This window comes from Bos mutus, chromosome 10 (genome assembly GCF_027580195.1).
Source record: "Bos mutus isolate GX-2022 chromosome 10, NWIPB_WYAK_1.1, whole genome shotgun sequence".
Lineage (NCBI taxonomy): Eukaryota > Metazoa > Chordata > Mammalia > Artiodactyla > Bovidae > Bos > Bos mutus.
This window is the reverse complement of record NC_091626.1, coordinates 26,509,334-26,531,060: the sequence shown is the minus strand read 5'-3', so window position 1 is coordinate 26,531,060 and position 21,727 is coordinate 26,509,334. Positions and strand designations below refer to the sequence as shown.

The 21,727-nt window shown below is 38.0% G+C and overlaps 2 protein-coding genes and 1 pseudogene across 2 annotated transcripts; all 3 read right to left on the bottom strand.

The window, feature by feature from the left end:
- Nucleotides 1–845: 845 nt before the first annotated feature.
- On the bottom strand, nucleotides 846–21,639 carry MED6 (mediator complex subunit 6). Its single transcript, XM_005888504.2, has 8 exons — nucleotides 21,530–21,639; nucleotides 14,882–15,041; nucleotides 13,715–13,806; nucleotides 12,064–12,146; nucleotides 11,657–11,765; nucleotides 10,138–10,253; nucleotides 1,711–1,738; nucleotides 846–1,252 (listed from the first exon to the last, which is right to left on the bottom strand). Exons 1-8 carry the CDS (start codon nucleotides 21,549–21,551, stop codon nucleotides 1,122–1,124), a joined length of 741 nt encoding a protein of 246 aa, XP_005888566.1. The 5' UTR covers nucleotides 21,552–21,639; the 3' UTR covers nucleotides 846–1,121.
- LOC138989461 (proteasome subunit alpha type-2 pseudogene) lies at nucleotides 3,673–9,139 on the bottom strand (annotated as a pseudogene).
- Nucleotides 16,210–16,667, bottom strand: LOC102272623 (HIG1 domain family member 1A, mitochondrial). Its single transcript, XM_070377634.1, has one exon. It carries the CDS (start codon nucleotides 16,597–16,599, stop codon nucleotides 16,318–16,320), a length of 282 nt encoding a protein of 93 aa, XP_070233735.1. The 5' UTR covers nucleotides 16,600–16,667; the 3' UTR covers nucleotides 16,210–16,317.
- Nucleotides 21,640–21,727: the final 88 nt, after the last annotated feature.

Below are 21,727 nucleotides of genomic sequence, written 5' to 3'. Positions count from 1 at the left end.
GTCAGTGATGCCATCCAGCCATCTCATCCTCTATCGTCCCCTTCTCCTCCTGCCCCTAATCCCTCCCAGCATCAGAGTCTTTTCCAATGAGTCAACTCTTCACATGAGGTGCCCAAAGTACTGGAGTTTCAGCTTTAGCATCATTCCTTCCAAAGAAATCCCAGGGCTGATCTCCTTCAGAATGGACTGGTTGGATCTCCTTGCAGTCCAAGGGACTCTCAAGAGTCTTCTCCAACGCCACAGTTCAAAAGCATCAATTCTTCGGTGCTCAGCCTTCTTCACAGGCCAACTCTCACATCCATACATGACCACAGGAAAAACCATAGCCTTGACTAGACGGACCTTTGTTGGCAAAGTAATGTCTCTGCTTTTGAATATGCTATCTAGGTTGGTCATAACTTTCCTTCCAAGGAGTAAGCGTCTTTTAATAGTGCATACAACAGACAAAACATGATAAAGTAAAACAGTATGAAGAGAAAAATTACAAACTATGGTTTTAAAAATATCTACACATAGGAATTTTCCTGGTGGTCCAGTGGTTAAGACTCCATGCTTCCATGCCACACAGTGAAGCCAAAAAAAAAAAAGAATCTACACACAGAAAAAGAAGACAAGGAAAATTCACAACATTGCTATGGTATTTGTGGGACATTGGTTTCAGTGAATAAGGTTGTTTTCCCTTTACCTTTCACATTGTCAGTAACTTTACTATTTTAATACTGAGGAATATGCAACTAAGAATAGAAAATCAGCTTAGTTACTACTTTAACAAAAATCCTTTGTGTCTGCAAAATGTACCTGGACATATTTCAGAGGGAAAATAGGAGGGGAAAGTCAAGATAAAGTAATTTATACAAATACCTTTATTTTGTTTTTAAACATATATAGCAGTAAACATGTGAGACAGGAAGCTGCTTAAGTCCAGAAGGGAAAAGGTTACAAAAGATACATTAAAAATATTTAGGTTGATAGCATGAGCATCCTTAACATCCTTTCTTAAAGAATAAGCACATTCTATACAAATGATTGTGACAAAGAATTTTAAAGTTCAAGAGCCTGTCACAGTAATGAGGTAAACCGTGGCCAAGAGGAGTCTTGCCAGCTTCTCTCTTCTCCAATACTCACTGGAGTCTCATTCGTTTTTCAGGTGGGCCTTTAGTGCCCACTGTCTGTTGCACATTCTTTGCGGTCTCCTTCTCCTCAGATTTTACAGTCTCTGGTAGAGGTTCTGCCTCTTTCTTTGTCTGATCCACTAGACATCAAAAGCAGATATTTTTTGGAGGGGATGGTGGGTGGAGGGATGAGACCAGTTTAGACAATGGTTAATGTGAATGGTTCAGACTCTCGAATTCACTTAAACTACTTATCCCAAGTTCTAGATTTAGCTGTTTCATCAGGCAGATGTTTAAGAATCAATTCATTTTACCTGGTAAGACCCAAAACCTGGTAATACAAGCAAATTATGATACAACCTCAAATCACCTCAGCTTTTCCACGCATCCTCAATACCTATTCATCCCACTCCAATTCATCTTTTAAATACTACTATAATTACCACAAAAACACCATCTTTTGGCAATTCAGCAAATCAAAACAAAGGTTAGGAGTAACAAATTACCATTAGAGAGTCTAAAAGGACAAAATGACAATTCATCTCACATGTTATAGTTATTATTTCAAGTTTAGTAAGAGTTATCAGATGAACCATACCTGGGACAGGCTTTTCTCCAGACTTTTGCTGTAAGTTTAAGAGTAGGGGAGGGAGGTGGAGGAAAAGGAGAAAAAAAACAGGGAAGGTTAGCAAAGCTTTCTTCTTCTTGACTTCATAATTTTCATTAAAATTATACCTGCATGCAAATTATATTATAAATTACTTGATGAAGAAGAACTACTATCCATGTACCATAAAAAGTAAACTTATTCTCTACTTCTTAACCCCCAGTTCCAAAAAGACACAAATGTAAAACTAGAACCAAAGAATCAAACATTTAAAAAAAAGAAAAACCTTGAACATCAATAAAGTCCTTTGTGTCTGCACTGAGGCTACAATTTTTTAAAAAGTAGCTAAGGAGAATCCAATGAGAGGGAATAATGGAGCTTTTCAAAACTCCATAGACTTACTTGCTTAGGGGAAACGAGCTATAAGTAAGCAGAATGAAATCTGGATGACTGATTTTTAAAGTTGGCAGGTATCAGAAGTAAAGAAAGAGGTATTTTTCTCTGAATATAAGACTTCTGTTGAGTGAGTACACTATTAGAAATCAAACTGCAGGAAAAAATGACGGGGGCACTAGGAGTCAGGAACAAGGTCAGATCCTTCATTCAGCACAGGAATTCTTAAACGTGAGTGGGCCCTGTCATCTCTAGGATCTCTTTCCCAAGTTAAATGCTTTAAAACACTTTTCTCCTCCCCCGCTCCTTCTTCGTCCTTAAGGCTCACAACCTACCCTTCACCATCAGCCAAGGAAGGTGTCAACATCCCAAACTCTCTCCCTTCTGCTGCTGCTACTGCTAAGTCACTTCAGTCGTGTCCGACTCTATGCAACCCCATAGATGGCAGCCCACCAGGCTCCCCAGTCCCTGGGATTCTGCAGGCAAGAACACTGGAGTGGCTTGCCATTTCATGCAGACATACATACATGAAAAATACTTCTCTATACTTCCCTGTCATCTCAGAATAAAAGTGTTCTAATAGAACACTTAATGCCTCTATTTGTTTTCTGAATTTCCTTCTGAATTTACATGCCCTCCCTAAGCTTTCTTTTCTATTCCTACAACTAAAGGCTTCAAAATTTTCGGTTATCATATGCTCCAGAGTCATGCTGCCCACTGCCTACCAACCCACTCCAACTACAAGTTCTGGGAACCACTACACTTAATAAGACCAAAACTGAGTTTTCCATTATTACCCACTGTACAGAAAAGGTTAACACAGAAGGCCTGAGGCTTTGATCCTTAAAAGGGCCAGCTTGGAAGGTTGGCCTTTGACTGGTATCTGGAAACTTGGATTTCAGGAGGGTTCCCACCATTTCCTAACTGATAACAGCAGTTAATTATGCCTAGACTGTATTTACAACGCTGTTTTTGCTTCCTTCAAAGAATGTGGTGGAATTTTGGTATGTGCTAGGCGCGGGGGTGCTAAGTCCCTTCAGTTGTGTCCAACTCTGTGCAACTCTATGAACTATAGTCTGCCAGGCTCCTCTGCCCATGGGATCCTCCAGGTATGAATACTGGAGTGGGTTGCCAGGCCCTTCTCCAGGGGATCTTCCCAACCCAGGGACTGAACCCACATCTCATGTCTCATGCATTCGCCAGGCAGGTTCTTTACCACTAGTGCCACCCGAGAAGCCTACATGTGTTAGGTAAAGGGCACCTGAAAAACCTCCCAAAACCTGGGCACCAAGTCTCTAACAGACTTCCTAGGGCAGAAACATCACAAACACGTTGATGCATTTTCACTGTTGAAACAAAAGAGTATATCCTGTATGACTCTTGGGTTATGGGTTTTAAATAGTGACTGAATACTGGACTATAGAGTTAACAATAAACTCCTTTGTGGAGCATATAAAGTTCTCCTAAATATGACTTTAATCCAATTTTTAAGTCTCATATTTCACCACTCTTCCCTTCATAAAACATATAAAAGTAATCAAACTTCAGAGTATTTTCTGGTTCTTTTTTTTTTTTTTTTAAAAGTACACTACAGTATAACTGATATGCAAAAACATGGCACATATTTGATATACACAACTTGGTGAGTCTGGACATACACATATACCTGTGATACCATCATCACAATCAAGGTAATAAACATATCCATCACCTCCAAGATTCCTCTTGCTGCTTTAGTTTGGAGTTCTGTGTGTTTGTGTGCATGCACGCTAAGAACACTCAACATGAGATCCACCCTCCTAGCAAGTTTTTAAATGCACAACACCGTAATGTCAACTATAAGCAGTATGCTATACAGCCTATCTCTACAACTTATTCATATTCATAGAGCTGTAACTACATCCTTTTTACAACTCCTTATTTTCCTCTTCCTTCATCCTCTGGCAATCACTATAATGTTTCTGCACCTGTAAGTCTGACTACTGAATATTCTGGATACCTCATATAAGTGAAATCATACAGTATTCATCCTTAGGTGACTGACTTATCTCACTTAGCACAATTATCTCCCAGGTTCATCCATGATACCACAAATAGTACAATTTCCTTTTTTTTCTAAGACTGAATAATATTTAACTGTATGTCTATCCCACAGTTTCTTTTTTGGAAGTTAATTTAAGAGTTTATTATGGTGTATAAGTCTCATTTTAAAAACATCAGTCCATCAAACCATGTAGAAATAAGTATGCAAAAAGTCTACAAAACAAAACATACTTTAAACATGTTTAAGTAGAGAAGTTATCTGAAATTCTGGATTTTCAGTCACTTAATTATTTGCATTATTATGCAATGGCAGCCAAATAATCCTTAACTTCAGTTGGGGAAAGCCTCCTAAATCCAGCTTCATTGCAGATTCCAACTTCTATATTATCTTCTGTCATATGCCCTTCAAAGCTTTCCTTTAGGGTTAATATGACTGTATGAATGGCATCTTCAAGTTCCAGATCTTCATTATATCTTTTCTCAAGGAAAGTTTTCCCATTCACATAGTTCTTTCCCATTGCTGTGGCTTTCCAGACAAAGTAAGCTCCAGATGGATCTGACTGAAATAAATATGGCCATCCTTCATTCCAACTACAGATAAGTAAAGAAACTCCAAATGGGCGAACACCATCTGACTGGGTGTATTCCATCATGGAAGCTACTCCCTGGACCAGCTGAGCTCTGGGAATGGGCTCTTGGTAAACGAGACAGCACTGTTGAGCTAGTTTTCAAGCTCTGTGCACAAGTACCCTGTAATCTGGGCCCATGCCACTATACACCAAACCTATATGCTTGGTGACTGGTTCCACTTTGTGGACACTTCGCTCATCATACAGAATGGATTTCTGTTTCTTCTCAGTTGCCAAGACCATGCCACTTGCAGCTTTAATTCCCACTGAAGGAGCTCCTCCAGCTACAGCAGCCAAAGCATATTCTATTTGGACAAGTTTACCAGACGGGCTGAATGTAGTCAGCAAAAAGCTGTAACCACGCTCTGCCACCTTTACCCGAAGACCTTATCCCAGTTTCTTTATCCATTCATCTGTTGATGGACATTATGGCTGCTTCCAGATTTTGGCTATTGTGAATAATGCTAAAATATTCACAATAATTATAAATGTGGGAGTACACATAACTCAGATTTCAAACTATATTACAAAGCCACAGAAACCAAAACAGTATGGTACTGGAATAAAAACAGACACAGAGCAAGGGAACAAAACAGAGCCCAGAAATAAACCCATGTTTATATGGTCAATTTACACCACACACAATAATTAACTCAAATGGATTAAAGACTTGAATGTAAGACCTGAAATCATAAAACTCCCAAAAGAACAGACAGTAAGTTCCCTGACATCAGTCCTGGTGATGACTTTTTGGGTATGACACCAAAAGCAAACATAAACAAGTGGGACTATATACATCAAACCAAAGAGCTTCTGCACAGCAAAGTAAATCATCAACAAAATGAACAGGCAATCTACAAAATGGAAGGAAATAAGTGCAAATCTCATATCTGGTAAGAAGTTAATATCCAAAATATATAGACAACTTATACAAGTTAACAGCATAAAACAAACACTTCAGTTAAAAACTGGGCAGAGGACCTGAATAGGTATTTTTCCAAAAAAGATACACAGATGGCCAACAGATACATGAGAGGTGCTCAACATCACTAATCATCCAACACAGCACTGTAAAGCAATTACACTCCAATTAAAAAAAAAAAAAAAGACAACTGGTGAGAATGTTAAAAAAAAAAAAAGGACGGGAGGAACACTTGTGCACTAGTGATGGAAATCTAGTGTAGCCACTATAGAAAACTGTATGGAGGTTCCCCTAAAAATTAATAACAGAACTACCATATGACCCAGCAATCCCATTTCTGTGTATATATTCAAATGGAGTGAATACAAGATCTTGAACAGTCACCTGCATTCCCACGTTCACTGAAGCACTATTCACAAAAGTTAAGATATAGAAAACAACCTATACGTCTGTCAACAGAAAGGATAAAGATGTGATGTGTATGTGTATGTGTGTGAGAGACTTATGCGATACACACACACACTGGAATATTATTCAGCCATGAGAAAGGATATCCTCCCATTTGTGAAAAAATGGATGAACTGAAAGAGTATTATACTAAGTGTTGAATAAGTCAGACAGAGAAAGCCAAATATGGTATCATTTATATGTGGAATCTAAAATATTCAAACTCATAGAGAGAGGAGTGGTTCCCACCAGTGGTTGAGGGAGTGGGGGAAATGGGGAGATGCTGGTCAAAGGTAAAAGATGAAGTAAATTCTGGGAATCTAATGTGCAACTTGGTGATTACTGCTAGTATTACTGTAGTATATATTTGAAAGTTGCTAAGAGTAAGGAGATCAAACCAGTCAATCCTAAAGGAAATCAACTCTGAACATTCATTAGAAGGATGATGCTGAAGCTGAAGCTCCAAAACTTTGGCCACCTGATGTGAAGAGCCGACTCACTGGAAAAGACCCTGATGCAGCAAAAGACTGAAGGCAGGAAAAGAAGGGGACAACAGAGGATGAGACGGTTGGATGGCATCACTGATTCAATGGACAAGAGTTTGAACAAACTCCAGGAGACAGTAAAAGACAGGGAAGCCTGGAGTGCTGTAGTCCATGGGGTTGCAAAGAGTCAGACATGACTGAGTGACTGAACAAGAGAGTAAAACTTAAATGAACTCACCATAAAAAAGAAATAGTAATTATGTGACATAACAGAGGTATTAGCTAATGCTATGGTAGTAATCATTTTGCAATATATAAGTGTATCAAATCCACAAGTTGTACATGTTAAACTTACACAACATTGTACACCAGTTATATCTCAATAAAGCTGATAATAAAAAGTTTATCCCTGACTGTTTTTTGATGCTATTTTAAATGGAATTTTCTTGCTACTTTTACTGATAGTTTGTTGTTAGAATATAGACATGCAACTGATTTTTGGGTATTGATTTTATACCCTGAAACTTCACTGAATTCATGTATTGGTTCTAACAGTTTTTTAATGGAGCCATTAGGGTTTGCTATGCAAGCAAACAATTTTACTCCTTTCCTATCTGAATCCCTTTATTTTTTTGTTGGCTATTTCTCTAGCTAGGCCTTCTAATACTGTGTTGCATAGAAGTATGGAGAATGTAATCTTTGTCTTGTTTTTCATCCTAAGAGAAAACGCTTTGTTCTTCCCAACTGAATATGATAGCTGTAGGTCTGTTACAAATGGCTTTTATTATGTTGAGGTATGTTCCTTTCATACCTTTGTTTTTACCGTAACAGGATATTGAATTTTCCCAAATGCTTCTTCTGCATCTACTGAGATGATTATGGGATTTTTATTCTTCATCCTGATAATGTAGTGTATTATAATGATTGATTTTGGTTTGTTGAACCATCTCTGCATCCCAGGGATAAATCCCACTTGATCATGATATATGATCCTCTTAATGCGCTACTGTATTTAATTTGCTAGTATTTCATTGAGAATTTTTGCACGTATTTTTACTAGGAGTATTGGTCTGCAGTTTTCTTGTCTTGTAGTGTCTGTGTCTTTGGTATCAGAGCAATGCTGGCCTCATAAAATGAATCTGGAAATGTTTCCTTCTCTTCAGTTTTTTTGAAGAGTCTGAGAATGGTGTTAATTCTCTTTAAATGTTTGGCAGAATTCACCCATGAAGTCATCTCTTCCTGGACTTTTCTTTGTTGGGAGGTTTAAGATTACTGATTCAGTTCTCCTTACTCATTATTGGTCTGTTCGGATTGTCTATTTCTTAATGAGTCAGTCTTTGGTAGGTCATGTATCAAGGAATTTCTTATAGGTTAACCAATTTCTTGGCATATAAACTGTTTACAGTAGTCTCTTAAGATCATTTTATTTCCATGGCTTCAGCAGTAATGTCTCAAATTTTACTTGAGTCTTTTTTGTTAGTCTAGCTAAAATTTAGTCAATTTTATCTTTTGAAAACACCAGCTGTTAGTTCCTTTGCCTTGTTGTTGTTTGCTTGTTTTTTAAATTGAAGTATAGTTGATTTAAAATGTTGTGTTAGTTTCTGGTGTACCATTGATTCTTTTCTATTATTTTTCTAGTCTCTATCAGTAGAAGTTAAACAACACACTCCTGAACAACCAATAGGCCAAAGAAGGAATAAAAAAGGAGAATCAGAAATTATATGGAGAGAAAGGAAATTGAAAACATAACATATCAGAATTTACAGGACAGCAAAAGAAGTACTATGAGGAAAGTTTACAGTGATAAAACCCTTCATTAAAAAGAAGGAAATATCTTGAAAAATATAACTTTCCACCTCAGGAAATTAGCAAAAGAACAAACAAGGGATTTTCTTGGTTTCTGAGTATATTTTCATCAATAATTTTTCATGTTTTTTGTTTTGCATTTTCCATTTCCCTTTTCTAAATCAGCACTGCCCCCCCCCAAAAAAATGTGAGCCACAAATTCAACTATATATGTCATTTTAAATTTTCTAGTAGTCACATTTTCAGAAACAGATGAACTTTAATATTTTTAACCAAATGTATTTCAAATAGTATTCTAGACATATAACCAATATTTTTAAACTAGATATTTTATACATACTTTTATGTACTAAGTCCTTGAACCCAGTATGTCTTCCACACATATCACAACTCACTATGGACTAGGCGTGTTTCAAATGCACAACAGCCACATGTGCTGAGGGTCTACTGTACTGTGTAGGTCTAGAGGTTCTGCCTCCACCATTCCTAGTATATGCTATGTACTCAGAGAATGAATGGTCAGCCACACCTAATCTCTTACACTCTGTAGTCACGACTCAGTATCTTACATACAGCTGTAATTCACTGATTTATTTATTCAACACACATTGTTTCATCTTCAAGTCCAATTCATGAGATTTCTCTAGACTGACTTTTCTGAATTCCAACTGGGCCTCTGCTGCCTTCAGTACCATATCACCATTCCAACAGCACATTTCATCCAGTAGAGTCAAAGAAGGGGGAACGGGAGGTCTGTTCTAAAATCATCTCAGGGTGTGAAAACTCTCAATCAGAAACTACCCTTGAAAATCTCTTAAACAGGCCCTCAACAAGAAAAACAGTATCTATGACCTTAAGTCTAAGTATCTAAGTTGTATCCAACTCTTGTGACCCCATGGACTGTAGCCCACCAGGCTCCTCTGTCCATGGGATTCTCCAGGCAAGAATACTGGAGTGGGTTGCCATTTCCTTCACCAGGGGATCTTCCTGACCTGGGATTGAACCTAGGTCTCCTGCATTGCAAGCCAATTCTTTACCAACCAAGCTATGAGGGAACCCCATCTATGACCTTGTGTGTATACAATCCTGTAAAGACAAATAAGAGCTGAGACAAATCATGAGAATAACATGTTCACATATTCCATTTCACACCTACTTCTCTGCCAAAGCTCATTCAGTAGACCTGCTATTGCTGTTGGAATACCCAAAATGACATAATAAAATTCATTTTAATTTCAACACCAGAACGACATAAGCCTATTTATTTTTACTCCTGCCTCCTCCATTTGTTATGCAAAACCCTCCACATCAAATGTGCTATTGTGTTACAAAAGTTTAAACTATTCTATCATTTAACGACTTAAATATCCACTATATTCAGGCTAGAAGGTAGCATACAGCATGACAGCATGAGTTCCAAATTCTAGTTTTGTTACCAACACTTTCAGCAACCTTCTGAATATATTATCTATAAGCAGGCCTCACAGTCTGTGAGGATTCCATAAGGAATTAAACTTCAGAGCACAGAATAGTATTAATTAGATTCCCTTTACCCGTTTTTTCCATTAAGTCCTTGAAAAACTTTCAATTCAGAGTTTTTATGTTTAGATCACATCTGAAACAGTTTTTACTTAAAAATTAAAATGTCAGGAAAAAGTGTTGAATCAAAATTAACCACATGTATTCTCATTACCTGCACAAATTTGGGTGGAAATTTTTGTCTAAGATCTAGGAGCAAAGCATCCACACGCTGTCTCTGGAAAATAGAACTTGGTTCTTCTTTCCTTTTGACTTTAGGTTTGACTTTATCTATTAAAATATGAAGTCCAAATCAAAACACTAATTACTTTGGTGCCTTATATTTCACAAATCTTTGTCTGCCACAAATATATTCAAATTTCATTTTTTTTAATGGCTGCTATTCCAAAGGCAATCCCCCCAAATACATTAAACATAGCATAAGGACAGAAGCATTCAAACTCCCTCTCTGAAATGAGGTTAAAATTCTAACATTTAAAAAGCTGACATATCTTTTAAAGATATTTCAGTTTTAGCATGGATAGACACTGTTCTTATGTTTTCATAATAATTATGAAATAAATAATTATGAAAAACTTTAAGGCTACATTTTCCATAATTATCTAACACATTCTGATTATGTCTGAAACTATCTTATGTTTACTTTAAGTGTATTAAATTTGTTTTTCCCACAAAACCTAATAGGCACAAATGGAAAATGTAATTTTCATAAACTTAAGTTACCATACTCAATTATGAAGACTATAATCCACTAAAAATCAGGACAAACCAGACAACAAAAGATCATGAAGAGAAAAAAGAACTTACAAGAGAAATTCTGAAATTAATCACATGTGGGCGTTTCCCTGGGAGGGGAATATGCTGTGGGTTGTTTCTAAAGGAAGCGTTCCAGTTAAGTTTTACTTCAAATACTTCATTAGGGGAAAGAGCTCGTGGGAGAAGTTTATTCAACTCATGCAAACTTTCCTAAGTCAAATGTTGTCGCCAGCACCTACTATCAAGAATAAATACAACCACATCTCAAAGACCCTTTATTCCACGGGTCTGAATTTTATTTCAAGGCTACCTTTTCCATAGTAATTCATCCTAAGTTGCTATTTCTCTAAAGAGAAATGCAGAATATAGGTATACTGCTGTAGATATGTTTCTAGAAGTATTTTTATTGGCAAAATATGGTACAGAACAAGTAGTGGATTAGCAGCTATGGAAACTAGACACCTGGCATCACAACAAGTGGTCATATGGAAAAATCAGAAACAGACTAGTAATGGAGATATGGCTTTAAGAGCATCTCCCCTAGTTCAAAGACTCAGATTTAGGTTCCGGGCTTCAAGATGACTCAAGAGTTAAGAAAGAAGGAAATATCATCATTACTCTTTCCTCATCACGATTTCCCGTATGTTTTCTAAATATTTTAAAACCTTGAATCAACTTATCAATGACGTCACTTACCAAAGAGATTAAAATTTATACCTGCTGTTGCTATGGGAATGCTATGACTACCACATCTAGTTGCAAGAAACCTAGCTCTGACAATGTTATCATCCTATGAAATTTTCCTATTAGAGGTAAAACACACCAAGAAATCACTGATAGCCATTTTTCAAAAGAAAAACAGCTTCATCCTCCGAGTAACAAAAAGTGTTTTAGGAGGGTCCAGGTGTCCCACCTACCTTGCTCTTCGTGATCTTTGAAGTGCCACCAATACCCTTTGGAAGGGTGATATCGACAGTATGACATAGCTTCATCAAAAGCTGACTGAATGCCATGCACTGCAGTAAGCTGATAAAGGGAAAACCAATTTTGAACTTTTCATCAGTCATCCATAATTTACAAAGTAACTACACAGTATTACATGTGCAAAGACAGTAATTCTTCTGTTTTTCAGAACCTGAATCACTATGTATCTGGGGCTGTGGTATATACTTTGAACATGGAGCTGGCCCACAGGAAGCAATGCTTAAGACATTCTAATGGTCAACACTTTATTCCAAGGGAGAGGAGTTCCTGTTTAATTCTTGGAAGAAGGTAGTTCAGCCAGAAGTTTTCTGTAATGTTTAAAGAATGTAAAGACACTTACCACTCTAGAGTTTATAACTGACCCCAAGTCTGGTGCCTGATAGATCACTCCAGCAATAATATAGTAATCAGCCAGTGGGATAACTAAAGCAGTGGGAGAAACAAACGTTTATTAATACAGCTATGCACACAAACTGCTAAATACACTTCCTTAAGAACTAAAGTTTGACGTTTTCCCATTTTAAAGCTTAAGGTGGGATTTGCCAATTCCTGTTTTTGTAAATAAAGTTATATAGAAAAATCACCACACCCCTTCATTTGCATCATTATCTAAGGCTGCTACAGCACTAGTGGAGTAGTCTCAGAGACCATGAGGCCCACAAAGCCTAAATACTTAGTCTTTGTGATGTGGCCCATCACAGAAGTGTGCTAACTTTTGCTCTAGGAGCAGTGCTTCTTAAACTTACTGATCATCTGAATCATCTGAGTATCTTGTTAAAATTAGACTCTGAGTAGAAACGACAATGCATTGCTAACAAATTCCTAAGTGATCCAATGCTGCTGTCAGTCAACCACACTTTGGGGAATAAGACCTTAGAGCACGAGGATGAAGGTATCAGACGCACTCAACTTGGTTCTGTGCTCCAGTCCAAGGTTCTAAGGAATAAAACAGCTGCTAGTGAGGCTGGTGTCATCGTGGGTCACTTCTGTACCTGGAATCCTTCTATCATGGAAACTGTGTCCCTGGGGAGGGACTCTGATCTTTGATTTTGAAAGTTAGTTTGGATTCTCGACTCTGGAACCACAACTTCATTAGCAAAGTCATTCTCTGGAATCAACACCAGGGTGAAGGTTGTTCCCAAATGTCTTGAAGAGAATATGTGATTTAGGAGATGTAGCTGATCATCTCTGGAATGAGTGATAGCTCTTTGATTCAAAATCAAGTCTGAATTCTATACTCTCCATACGATTTCTAAAGCAAGTTTTTATTTGGTAACATAACCCAAAGATCAGAGAAGGCAATGGCACCCCACTCCAGCACTCTTGCCTGGAAAATCCCATGGACGGAGGAGCCTGGTGGGCCACAGTCCATGGGGTCGATAAGAGTCGGACACGACTGAGCGACTTCACTTTCACTTTCATGCATTGGAGAAGGAAATGGCAACCCACTCCAGTGTTCTTGCCTGGAGAATCCCAGGGACGGGGGAGCCTGGTGTGCTGCCGTCTATGGGGTCGCACAGAGTCGGACACGACTGAAGCGACTTAGCAGCAGCAGCAGCAGCAACCCAAAGAAGACTTTTGCTTCAATGTGTCGATGACGGTTTTCAACTGATCTTTTATGAATCTGGTGTAACTGCATCTACCAGGAATTAAACATGATTTCCTTCTGAGAGACTAGAATTTTGACAGGCATGTAGAGGATGTAGAGGATGTCTACATGATCAGCCCTCAATAAAAAGTCTGGACTTAAGAGTCTCTAAGGGTCTTCCCTGAGCAGACATCTTATGCATGTGGGGGTGCATTTCACTACTGGAGGGAGGGTGGACTTGGTGTGGCCCCTCACAGAAGGGAAAGCATGGGAAGCCTATACATGGATTCCTATAGATCCCTAAAACAGAACCCAATCCAAAAACATAAGAACATACAGCTCAGGAATCAATATATCATGGTATTTTAAGAAGAAAATAATACCTGAAGTTTACACATTTTACCTTGAGTAGGGGACTGCCGCTGTTGCTTCCGAATGATAAAAAGAATGGGTTCTTGAGCGTGTAAAAGGATGTATTCCACTCCAACCATCTGACTGAAAACAGGAGACAAAAATTCAGAGATCTATGAATGCCCTACAAACAATTCTGCAGAACATTCAATTATATAAAAGCAGAGCAACATTGTAAATAGGATAAAACTGCCTATGTGTGATATTAAAAACTGGCTGTTCAATAAAACTGGCTATTTTTCCCAGGTAGGTGGAGCACAGATAAAGTAAGATTTGGTTTTTAAACAACAATAAAATTTCTCTATAAAAATTCATGATGAACTTGTGTTAAGAGTATTTTCAGTCATGAAAGTACACTGAACTTACATTTCAAAAAAGGCAACTAAAATACCCACGATGCATCTTGACCAAAGAGATCTACAAATATATATAAAATATTAAAATATACATGAACACTATATCTGTCCTAATTATATATCTCTACTATATATTCTACCCAACCAGAAAACATCAAACCTTATCCTCACCTCCAACAAATTTTCTTCTGACATACTATATTTAAAAGCAACATCAAGATGCTTCAGTAAATGTACATATTTACCTCACAACGAAAGCTATTTAAAATACAAGAAATTTAATTACCTGGAATCCACGCTCCCCATGTTTAGCTGACAGATGAAAAACTCTATTACCCAGTTGTTTCAGAAACTTTTGTATCAGTAATAAATTCTTAATTATTTAGCATCTGAAGTCTGAAGAATCTTGCTTTGTATTTGTATGGCTAAAATTTTACTTGTCATACAAAAAAAAAATGTTCTATAAACGGCACTATGGATTAAGACATTAAATTAGATGTAGAGGAGATAATAAATACAGTTACCTGGTTAAGGACAACAGAGCTGCATTGTTAAAATAAATGACATCTACATCTAAACTTCATACTGCATTTTAAATGGACTATAATATAGGAAGTTATAAAGAAAAGACTTCCTAGGTTACAAGTGACTACTAATAATTCTTTTGCATGTCAAACTTGTACAAACAAAACTCCGGTTCTTCAAAAACTTCTACTCTGTACTTCATGATCCACAGCTGGGAAGAAATATTCATTACAAAATCTGTAGCTGGCAAAGATGCTACCTTCTTACTAATAACTTACTTTAAGTGCTCTAAAGTTAGCCTCTGCATTTTGACCACTTCGTTATTACATGTCCTGTCATAAAAAGGATTACTTCTTTCTGAAAAATAATCCAGGACACTTCCACTGTTCAAAATAGGGATCCAGGAACTGTCAACCCAAGAGATTCCCAGCAGATTATCTTTAAAAAATAGAAACAAAATGATAAAGGATGAGAAAAGAGAAAAAAATCCAATCCAACAAACATTTATTATGCATATAACATAGGAGGCACTATGAATACAAGAATGTCATGGATCCTAAACTATATACCCTCACAGTCTAACAGAAGTGATAAGTATGCAAGAAAACAATGATAACACAACATTAAGAACTATAATAAAGATGTGAATAAATATATTATGGGAGCACAGTGTAGCGAGCAGAATACCTCACCTGAGGAAGAGAAATGACTTTTCCTGGGGTGAGGAGAAGGTGGGTTTTAGCAGGTGAGTTTTTTTGTGTGTGTGTGTTCATTTACTTTAATAACACTACATTTACCATGTTATCACCATGGAATGTAAATTCAGGTTAGACGAGAATTCACAAGTACAGCAAAGCATTCTGTGATATACCAAAGTTTGTATAATGTCTGACCAAACCAGCTTGCTCATCAATGACTTCCATTGTAGGGATTTTATTTAGTTGATGATACTTTTGGAGAAAATAAACATACTGCACACATTTAAAAAGTGTTTTTCATTTACCTTTGCATTAGCACTTAAAATACATGTTTCAAAATAATTTAAAATTATTCTAATATAACAGCAGCAAAATATAATTCTGCAATTACTAAAGAGCTAAAAGGATCCACAAGTTAAGTTACTCTCATGTTTATGATTCTAAAATAAATACTACTTCAAAGTGGCTCTGTTACCAGCTTTTTAGTTTTGGTTTAAAAACACACACAGACTTGCAGGGAGGTTTATAATGTTGTATTCCATGCACTGTTCTGAAAGGGTTCCTCAAGAGCCAACCAGCCCTTAAAACAGTACTCAGTCCACAAGGCCGTCAGAAAGTTACATTAACTGGGGTAAATAGGATTCCTACATTACATCAAAAGCATATGATATTCTGCAGCAACTGGGAGCATTTTCAGGATTGGCATGTTGTCTTCTTTAGAACTAATTTCAACAGAAGAGTTTAAGAAGGTGGACAGGTACCACTATCAAGTGTATTTAAAAGTGACATGTTTCTTTTGTGCTGGTCTGACTCCCCTGAATGACCTAGCCAGTGAACTAGTCACCAGTAACTTGGTCACCAGGCAAATCAAGCCTGCAAGAAAGGAAGCCAATTTTCAAATTACCATGTTCTTGTCTGACCCAAACAATTTATTTTCAGCATAAACATATAACCTCAATATGAGATGTCTAACTAAAGCAAGCACCACCAAGACGACCAAGACAGCATCTCCTCTTCTAAGGTTTAGGTTTCCCCCAGAATTCTTGATACAGGGAATAGCCCATACCAAGAGTCATTGCTCCCACAACAAAGCCTTGGGCTGCCACACGCATGTGGATCAGGTGAACAGACATTTTAGTATGTCCCCTGCTCTTCAATCTATATAATCCATATGCAACAATTGCTGCAAAACCTGCCATTCCAATGGGGACAAATGGTGCCTCTCTAGCTTTTCGGATAAGTTTAGATCCCTGATCTTCATCATATGAAGAAAGAGAAATATCTGTGTCGCTTGACATAGTGATTGAAGACTCTTCAGACAACTTCAAGACGTTTCAGGTTCCTACCGTATTCTCAGCAGGTGAGTTTTAACACGATATGTTAAAGAATAGATAGAGGCTCACCATGGAGAAAAGAGAAGCAAAGCCAATTCCAAGCAGAGAGAATGTAAATACAAAGGTAGGGAAATATAAAAATACATTATTAAAGGTTTAGGTGAAGAAATTTTAAGACTTGAAATCTAGAGAAGTCTTTATTGGAAATCCTGAGTTTTTATAATGCTGGCAACTAATTCAAAAATTTTCAAACAATACTCATGTCAAAGAAAACACATCCACTGTCACTAGTCTGAGATCTTCCAGTTAAAGAGACAGAAATAAGTTAGGAAGCTATTATTATAGATGAGATAATAATGATGTAAAGGGGGCAAATGAAAAGTTGAATGCCCTTAATTACAGCCATACAATGTCATATTTTAAAGAATTAAACCTTCAATTTTTCAAAATGGAAAAAGAAAAAGACAGACATGGAAAGTAGGGCTAGACAGCTTTAACTGAGCTTTTACTGGTTAACAGCTACAATGTTTCCTAACACCGACAGTACCAAGTCCCACTAGGTGTTAAGTCATGGATGTCAAACTGCCTATATAATACTGGTTGAAGGAGGTAGAACTGAAAACTTCAATCTCTTCTAAACTGTATTTCTGGCATCTATAAAGAAATCAGACCTAATTCAAGGTGACAAGCAATTTAGAGGAAAATGAATCAAATTGAAAAAGCAATTACACAAAGGTAAAACATGCTGTGTACATTATAAAGTAAAGGAAGAATAGATGAAGCACGTTAATGACCAAATAATCAGTAGAAATCACTGAGATAGCCCATATAAATGGACCATGCCATAAACAAATATTTAACAGGCCAGGAAAAAACATTTTCAGAAAAAGAAAGGTTTTCCAGTGAAAAACAACTAAAGATAATCATTATTTTCAGCTTTAAACACTACAGTTACTAAAGTTGTTTTCCTTAAACTTTCTCACACTTTTCTTTTTTATTTACTTAGGTACAATTATATAAAAGCATCTGCAGAAGAACAATTTGAGGTTGGTTTCTCCTTTACATAGTAACTATGTCTATATGGTGTTATAAGTTATCACAAACCATTATAGTATCACAGATCATTTCAGCATAGGCAGAAAAATAATCTGCAGAAGCAAATAAATGTATAATTATAGATTCTTCCTATCCACAATTATGGAGTGTTAATAGATATGGGCATGAGGCGATGAGGACCTAGTGGAAGGCAATGGCAATATACAGCAAGATAAAAACAAAAGAAACATTTCTAGGAGGGAAAATAGACAATTTTCTGAATGACCAATTATAAAGTCAGCGAGCTTGCTGCTGCTGCTGCTTCGAAGCCGCTTCAGTCGTGTTCGACTCTGTGCGACCCCATAGAGGGCAGCCCACCAGGCTTCCCTGGGATTCTCCAGGCAAGCACACTGGAGTGGGTTGCCATTTCCTTCTTCAATGCATGAAAGTGAAAAGTGAAAGTGAAGTCTCTCAGTCATGTCCGACTCTTAGCAACCCCATGGACTGCAGCCCACCAGGCTCCTCCGTCCACGGGATTTTCCAGGCAAGAGTAGTGGAGTGGGGTGCTATTGCCTTCTCCGGTCAGCGAGCTTAGGAACCAGTAAATGATTTATGAAGGTGTAATGAATTCAGCTTGAATACACTGAGTTTACATATGGAATCAGACTCTCAGAATTAGGAAAAATTACAAATGTCATCTGATCCAAGTGACTGTTCAGTTAATTCTCTCTACAATTTTCTTCACCTGGCTGTTTCTTGATCAGCAATTTTATGTCATATTTTCCTCATTTAGTAAACTAGTCAAAGATAAAAAGTAAGGTGAGTATGACCTGGAAATAAATACAGAGAACAGTATTTTCCACTTTTGAACACTAACAGTACGGACACTAACTACTTTACCCAATAACTCAAGATTGGTACTATTATTAATATTAGTTTACAAAAGAAAAACCTGAAATACAGCAAGGTTAACTCGTCAAGGTCACAGAACCACTAAATGGTAGACTTGAGATTTGAAACCAGGCAGCTCAGCTCCAGAACCCACACACCTCTACACTTGGCGGCCTCAAAATCAAAATACTGAGTCAGGAGAATTTCTGAGAGAAGTCAGGGCTGATACCACAGATTTTGAGACCACTAGTAGAACAACAAGTGCTGTCCTGTAGAAGAGGTAGTCTAATCAAATTCATTTCCTCTTCTCCACTCCTTTTGCCAGTATCACATCTAATCTTCCAAGTGTCACTTGGACAGCAGCCTCCTTAAGGGGCTTCCTGTCTCCAGATCTTCTCTCAATCCTATTCAGCCTTAAAAATGCCACTTATACGTTTAAAAAAAAAAAAAAAAAGATTGATTTTATTATTTTTGGCTCTGCTGGGTCTCTGTTGCTGTGAGCGGGCTTTAGAGCAGGGGCTATGTTTGCTGCGGTGCATAGGCTTCTCACTACAGTGGCTTCTTTGTTGCAAAGCATGCTAGCCCACTAGCTGTGGCCCATGGGCTTAGTTAGTTGCCCCATGGCATGTGGAATTTTCCCAGACCAGAGATCAAACCTGTATCCCCTGGACTGGCAGGCAAATCATTAACCACTCGACCACCGGGGAAGCCCAACTTGTACATTTTTGAGTGAGAGCTGCATAATACGTCATGATATTCTATGCAAAATTTAATTACGTCACTTCTTATTTAAAGAACAGCAGTGCACCTACAGTCTAAAAGAACAAGGTCCAAATTCTTTAACATGGCATTTCACAATCTAGCTCCACTATTCCTACTTTACTGCCCACAATTCTCCATCACACAGCTGAATGGCACAAGGAAAAAGCAGTGACAACTATAGGACTTCAGGCGAGTTAACCTCCCCATGCCTTACTTTTCTCATCTATAAAACAAGGATTATTATGTATGTAAAAGGTTTAGTACATTATAAAAATCCAGTGTCAATTTGATGATGATGGTGGTAGTGCTGATAGTCAATTTCATTTAAGATTAATATGACTGACCTTATTTCTGGCTTAACCAAGGCTAGCCTAGTTTGGGCCTCTTTTTTTTTTTTTTTCTAGTTTATACACTTTTTTGGAAAAAATAGAAACCTCTTTCTCAAAAGGGTATAGGTTTACCAGAAAATTCAAAGGGTCAAGTTAGATTAAACTCATTTCAAATGTTACTAATTTCTGCAAAGTCTTTCTCCAGTTTGCAAGGGAGAAATAATGGTTTCTTTCTCTATGTTCTCATAGCAGTTTCTATATACTTCAATTATTAATAACCCACAAATACAAATGTGTTCCTATTAAATGATGACTTTTTAAGAAACTGGGGCTGTGGGTTACTAATCAAAACTAGCACAGGATCTGACTGGTAAGAGTTAGAAAAAGTTTATTAATTCATGATTAAGGGCTAAAGGTAAGTTACTCTACTGGTCATAAATTTACACATACTCCAGTATCCAAAGATGTTCGTTTACAAAATAGTTAACTGGGTGGTGTGTGGCTGTAAAATAGAATACCTTAGCTCTCCCACATAGAAACTACCTAAGACCACAGCCCAGTAAAGAGAATACACTACCAAAACAAGCAGACTCCAACTACTACTTACCATCTCCACTGTTACCACCCTAGTCTGAGCTATCCCCAAATCCCCATTCATTACAAAAATGGCCTTCTAACTAGCCTCCCTAATTTCACCATTGCTCTCCTACACTGTTCTCAGCAGCCAAGGTGATCATAAGAAAAAGTAAGTTACATTATGTTCATCCTCTTTGGTCTGAACCCTCCAGTGGTTCTCCGTTTTTACTCAGAGGAAAAGCCAAAGACCTTACAACAGCCTACAATTCCTATATGACCACATCACCAATTCTCTCTGACCTCCTCTACTTCAGGCCTCCTCACTCACCCGGCTTCAGCCATACTGGCATCCTTGCTGTTCTGACACACCAGACACATTCCCACCTTAAGAGTCTCTGCAATGGCCTTAACAAATCTAAATAAAAAGTGAAAGTCGCTCAGTCGTGTCCGACTCTTTGCGACCCCATGGACTATACAGTCCATGGAATTCTCCCGGCCAGAATAATGGAGTGGGTGGGTAGCCTTTCCCTTCTCCAGGGGATCTTCCCAACCCAGGGATCGAACCAGTTCTCCCGCTTGGCAGGTGGATTCTTTACCAGCTGAGCCACAGGGAAGTCTAAAGTTACGAAGACTAAAGTCTGATAGACTTTTTATTTTTTATTCAATTGCAAGCGAGAGCGTGTTAACATGGCCCTAACAAAGCTCTCTGACTACAAGCGAGTAATGAAATTAGGTACTTGATATTCTCACTTATAATGAAAGAAAAACATATAGTAAGCATTATTCAGAAATGCTGAAGATCACTAGACATTTTGACAATATATAAGTGACAATATATTTGCAATGCATGTGCCAGACTCCAATTTGGTCAATAAAGAAAAAGGAATATCAAACGTCAGGATTAAGGCGGCCCCCAGGCCAAGTTCCAAGGATGAACCAAACCCTGTCGGCGGCTCATTACCCCACCCGCTTCTCTATCCAAAGGCCGTTCCTTCACCCGGATAGAGAGCCCCAGCCAATACTGATGGAGAGATATGTATGTAGAACAACACCGCAGCTATCAGGGCTCAAAGCCCAGGGCTTCTTCCAACCCCCTTCGTTTTAACGTTTCTAAGACTCCTGAAGGACTGCGAAAATCTAGGCGGTTTCCCGCCAGATTAGAGCTTCGAGTCGTTCAGAAAAAAACAATCACAAGAGCTTGGCAGACATCATAAAGGAACCAGAATTTTGCCCTCAAGAGCTATAAATCCCTAAACCAGGCCCCAGACAATCAGAAAACAAAGGATGATAACACAGGTTACCTCGGATATCCACCGCCGCCATAACTCCGAAAGCGTTCTCAGGCCCTTCTTCCGGCGCAGAGAAAACGTCACAACTCAGAGACGAAAGAGGCTGCAGATCGAGCGGAAGAACGTTGAGGAGGAACCAAAAGAGGGCGAGGCGAACAGAAGAGGGGGTGGAGCGGCGACGGGGAGAAGGCGGGACTCAGACCGAGTGGG

Bases quoted from the DNA above. Each gene is read 5' to 3' on its own strand.
- MED6 (XM_005888504.2), bottom strand. From the start codon at position 21,551: ATGGCGGCGGTGGATATCCGAG. The intron at 15,042-21,529 runs GTAACCTGTGTT...TATTTTTTAAAG, and splicing joins GGCGGCGGTGGATATCCGAG to ATAATCTGCTGGGAATCTCT. The intron at 1,253-1,710 runs GTATGGTTCATC...TTTGATGTCTAG, and splicing joins TGGAGAAAAGCCTGTCCCAG to TGGATCAGACAAAGAAAGAG.
- LOC102272623 (XM_070377634.1), bottom strand. From the start codon at position 16,599: ATGTCAAGCGACACAGATATTTCTCTTTCTTCATATGATGAAGATCAG.